Here is a 5187-nt window from a genome sequence, read left to right on the forward strand (position 1 = left end):
TTGAACCACGTAAATTTGGTAATGAACCTTTTTCTTTATCCATCTGGATTGGGGGACGTCCGGTAATCAATTACCGGACTAATGTCCGGTCGAAAATATGAACTATTGGCTTGGCTTTAGCCAATCGAACGGTCTACTCTTTGAAGCTACTGGAAGTTGAAAACTCAAAGAGGTTGGGAAAATCGAAATTCTTATTGAAGGTAAATTAATAACTGTCTCAACAAAACCCTACTAACGACATATATATATATGAATAAGAAACCCTAATAAGTTTAGAAAACCGAATAATACTTGGAAACAAATAAGGAAATCCGAAAGAAACTAAAACACCTCCATAAACTAGGTAAACGTCGTTTTCTGGCCTTGATTAGGACTCTTCAATCGGTTTTACCGGAAATGCCCTAGCTGAATTTCAATTCAGTCCTTAAAAAGATATTATGGGTCTCATAACTCCAAGCAGATCAAAAATTACAGCTACTTTTAAATTTATCGTTAAACAACTAAACCGAACTTCGTTTTTTGACCTTTCGACGCTCCAAACAGTCTAGAAACTCATTCGCAACGACATCCACGTCTCTCTTTTGTCTCAATTTTCTCTTCTTTGTTTCACTTTCACCCAAAGAAGTTTTTGCCCCAATTTTCAGTTCTTAGTTTCTCTCTCTTCACCCAAACAAAAATCTCCGAAATTGTTCTCCCTGCTTCTTCGTCCCCTCCTCTCAAATTTTCTGGTTCACCACCTCCAACCGTCTGCCCTTACCCATGCTACCTACCACGCACAAGATCCGGTACACCGACGACCTCCTCACCTCAAAGGGGTCCTTCTCCAACACCATAGTGACTATCGGAGAAAGCTTCCGAAATCATTACATCTTCTCCTCAATCAATTTGCTGCAGCATAATTTATGACAAATAAAATTAACATTAAATCCTAGAAGACTTAATAATTCTATCATCAAAAGTATTTATTGCCAAATTGACAATTCTTTCATCTGCTTACATGAAGGAGTTTCTTTTTTCTTTTTTTTTAAGAAAAGGGCTTAGCCCGGAATTTTATTAATCAAGGAAGAGAAAAAACCTTTCTTCGATGGCTTACAAAAAACGAGGGGGGCATGAACCTGACCTCGGCAACAAGAAGAAAAAACACAACAATGACATAACCAACCAAACAACACCAAGCAGAAAAACCACTTGAAGCCTATTTTCTAATACGAAAAGCTGGGATCCCCGACTTATCCATCTGGAGCAAACAAACCTTTAACAGTAGGAGGGAGATTACAGAACCTGTCATAGGCTATAGAAACTTTAGTGTTGGAAGCTTTGGAAGCTAGGAAATCTGCAGCACCATTGAGCTCCCTGTAAACATGTTTGAAGCTGATGTCCAAGGACATACAATTTTTGGCTATAGCTCTCTTCAAGTAAATCAGATTCCAAGGGCAACTCATGCTCTTAGAAAGAATGTTAATAACAATTAATGAATCAGATTCAACAAGCAAGTTTGAGAGCCCTAAGGAAGCAGCAAGATTTATACCCTCATGAATAGCCATCATCTCAGCAAAGGTAATGGAATTAGAGCCATAAAAATTAGAGAAAGCAGTCACAAAAATGCCAGAACTACGTCTAATAACACCTCCACCCCCTGAATCTCCAGGATTATTCAAGGCACTACCATCACAATTAATTATCGTAACATCATGAGGAGGAGGGTTCCAGTAAAGAATAGAAACCTTACATTTGCTGCTAGCTCTCATAGGAATACAGAAGATCTTACTCACATTTGAATCTCTGAGTTCCATATTCAAAGTCTTGACTTTGCACTGGAATTGAACTCTGATTTGATCAATAATTTCCCCAATAATTTGCCCACCAGTAAGCTGAGTTTGATCAAACCTGCATTTATTCCGAGCATACCACAAATTCCAACAAATAAAAGCAGGAATCATGCAGGCCAAAGCCCCAATGATTGACGTCTTGTTTTTATGCTTCCACCAAGTTGTAAGTCTCAATAAAAGAGCATTGCTACTAAAATTGAGACCAAAAAAATTACAGAAGAAGGACCATACTTGACAAGCAATGGACCCTTCCACTAGAACATGTTCCACAGTTTCAACATGAGGAAAATTAGTACAGCAATCACATTTAGAAACAAGACTAATACATTTTTTCTTAATATTTTCATCTACAGGCAGCTTATTATTTAATACTTTCCACATGAAGATGAAAATCTTGATTGGAATTAAGTCATGCCAAATATAGCCATAAACTGGATTGAAAACATTACTCTGCCTAGTGACAAGCCATGCAGACTTAACCGTGAAGTTACCATTTTGATTAGGCATCCAGATCATCTTATCAGGGCAATCATATATGGAAGGGATTTCATTGAGGATTTTCTCCACTATGAAATCAGGTATAAGCTGTCTAATTTTATTTTCATCCCATTTATGATTTAAAGTGAAACTAAGAACAGAAGTTGGCCAATTTGGATTAATGTGAATTAAGGCACACAGAGGGCCATCCCTTAACCAATTATCCCACCACATATGAACTTTACCTTGACCAATGATGACTTTAATATTTTTTTTTCCATCACTTGTCTAACACTACACATTCTTTTCTATGTTACAGAACCTGAAACAGGAGCTTGACTGGGATGACAATTCCTACTATATTTTTGATGCATAAAAGAAGCCCATAAAGACTTGTTTTATCTAAATTTCCACCATAACTTACAACTTTGGGCCACCACCATTTCTGAAATATCTCTGATGTCTAAACCACCCTCACCTACGACCTCCTCACCTCAAAGGGGTCCTTCTCCAACACCATAGTGACTATCGGAGAAAGCTTTCGAAATCATTACATCTTCTCCTCAATCAATTTGCTGCAGCATAATTTATTACAAATAAAATTAACATTAAATCCTAGAAGACTTAATAATTCTATCATCAAAAGTATTTATTGCCAAATTAACAATTCTTTCATCTGCTTACATGAAGGAGATTTTCTATAATTTGAAGTGAAAGTTAAGCAAGATTTGATCAAGTGGTGGAGGCACATAATATGTTAAATTCTCTGACACAGGGGGAGGGTGAAGACCCTGAAGGAGACAGCGGCGTTTTGGTGGTATTTGTCCCGGATCCGGTGGGTGATGGGTAGAAGGAGCAAGGGAATACATCATCGGTGAACCTGAATCTTAGGGGAAGAAGAGGAGGGGGGAGAATAATTTTGGAGACATGTTTCTTTGGTTGAAGAGAGAGAAACGAAGTGTAAATTGGGGAATAAAGTTGAACCGTTGAATTAATCCAATGGTTCAGATCTGGTACTGGTTTGATTGCTCTATAATTTGTTGTCTATGAAGGAGCTGTTTTAATAGAAGCTGCAGGGAAAGTGAGATTATTCTAATGCTCACACCTATCGTTCCCTCCCCTCCTCTCTCTCTGTAGCTCATAGCTTTGCAATTGATAATCATGGAGGTTGAGATAGTATCCAGAGAATGCATCAAACCTTCTCCAACAACTCATCATCTCAAAACCCATAAAATCTCTCTCCTTGATCAACTTGTCCCCTCCACATACGTTCCCATGATTCTCTTTTATCCACCAAACCAAGCACGCATCTCTGAAACATCGCAAGTGTTGAATCAATCTCTTTCACAGATACTGACTCTTTACTACCCTCTTGCCGGAAAGGCTTTGGACGATCGTTCCTTTGACTGCAATGATGAAGGCGCTTTCTATATCAATGCCAGAATCAATTGCAATTTATGTGACTATCTCAAACACCCCCACTATCTCAGCATTCCCCAAATTTTTGCCAGATGAGATTATTTACGGAGAAATAACTCGCGGAGATCATGTTCTAATGATTCAAGAAACTCTGTTTTCTTGTGGTGGCATTGCAATTGGTGTTGTGGCTTCGCACAAGATTTTTGATGCAACTGCTCTTTGTGCGTTCATGAAAACTTGGGCTACTATCGCTCGAGATTCAATTGAAGGAGCTCTGGCTCCAGATTTTAGTGCCTCATCAATATTCCCCCAAAACCATTCATTCCCAGAAGATCTAACCACTTCAGCTTTGGCAAGTGTATTGTATAAAAATAACATGTCTGTTACAAAGAGGTTTGTGTTTGATGGATCAATCTTGAGCAATCTCAACGCCAAAGCAGCAAGCTCAATTGTGCCCAACCCGACACACGTAGAGGTTGCCTCTGCATTCATTGTTAAATGCATGCTGTCTGCATTGAAGAAGGTAAAACCATGCATCCAGAAATCAGTTTTGGTGGGAAATTTAGTGAATATGCGACGAAGGGTTGTCCCACAATTCCCAGAAAATTCTCTGGGAAACTTTGTGATGATAGCGCTCATGATGTCAAAATCAGAGGGTGAGGGAATAGAGCTATGCGATTTCGTCCACCAGATGAGGGAAGCTGTTAAGGCAATCAACGATGACGTTGTGAAGAGCTTTGAAGGAGATGAAGGATCGGAAAATCTTTGTGGGGCCATGAAAGAGATTCTTGAATTATCTTTGAAGTCTGTATCCGAAGGAATGGCTCTTGCCTTATTAATTGCTGGTGCAACTTTGGGGCACATGAAGTCGATTACGGGTGGAGAAAGCCTTTTTGGGTTCTGTTTCCCGGTGTGGCGGAAGCGGTGGCTGAGCATGCGATCAATTTTGTGGAACATGATGAGGAACTACTCTCTTTAGCCTCGGTTAATCCGAGTGATCTATAAACTGTTTTCCTTTTGTGTTTAATCGCTGATATTCCCTTTTTGTCTCTTTTACTTCTTTGATTGTCTAGTCGATGTGATTTGGGTCGGTTGAACCGCATTACTTTGTATCAAATATTAGTTGCCGGAACACACTAGAAATGACCGATGATTAAGAAGTTTTGATATATGAATGAGATCTAGAATGGAATATTAATTCTATTTATCTAAGTCATTAACTAGCGATCCATGTAGTTAGTTACTTTTATCATTTCACAATTAATCATTAAAACTAGTAATTGTACAAGATGTTTTAACAAGAATAACCCTAAAAATGAATTGATGTCACCGATCAACAATTTAACAGAATAACCCTAACAATGAACTCCTGTAGTGCCCCCTCATTCCCAAGGATACTAGATTGAGAAAGCTGGAAATCCCGCACATGGAATACACAACGTACTCTTCCCAAGAATACTAG

At 38.7% G+C, this 5187-nt stretch overlaps 1 protein-coding gene across 1 annotated transcript; it reads left to right on the forward strand.

Moving 5' to 3' along the window:
• Positions 1-3717: 3717 nt before the first annotated feature.
• LOC119986819 (acylsugar acyltransferase 3-like) lies at positions 3718-4704 on the forward strand. Its single transcript, XM_038831515.1, has one exon. The coding sequence runs from the start codon at positions 3718-3720 to the stop codon at positions 4702-4704; it is 987 nt and encodes a 328-aa protein (XP_038687443.1).
• The last annotated feature ends 483 nt before the right edge of the window (positions 4705-5187 follow it).

Source organism: Tripterygium wilfordii, chromosome 20, assembly GCF_013401445.1.
Source record: "Tripterygium wilfordii isolate XIE 37 chromosome 20, ASM1340144v1, whole genome shotgun sequence".
Lineage (NCBI taxonomy): Eukaryota > Viridiplantae > Streptophyta > Magnoliopsida > Celastrales > Celastraceae > Tripterygium > Tripterygium wilfordii.

What these genes read in the sequence shown, in the direction of transcription:
- LOC119986819 (XM_038831515.1), top strand. Translation starts at nt 3,718, where the DNA reads ATGATGAAGGCGCTTTCTATATCAATGCCAGAATCAATTGCAATTTAT.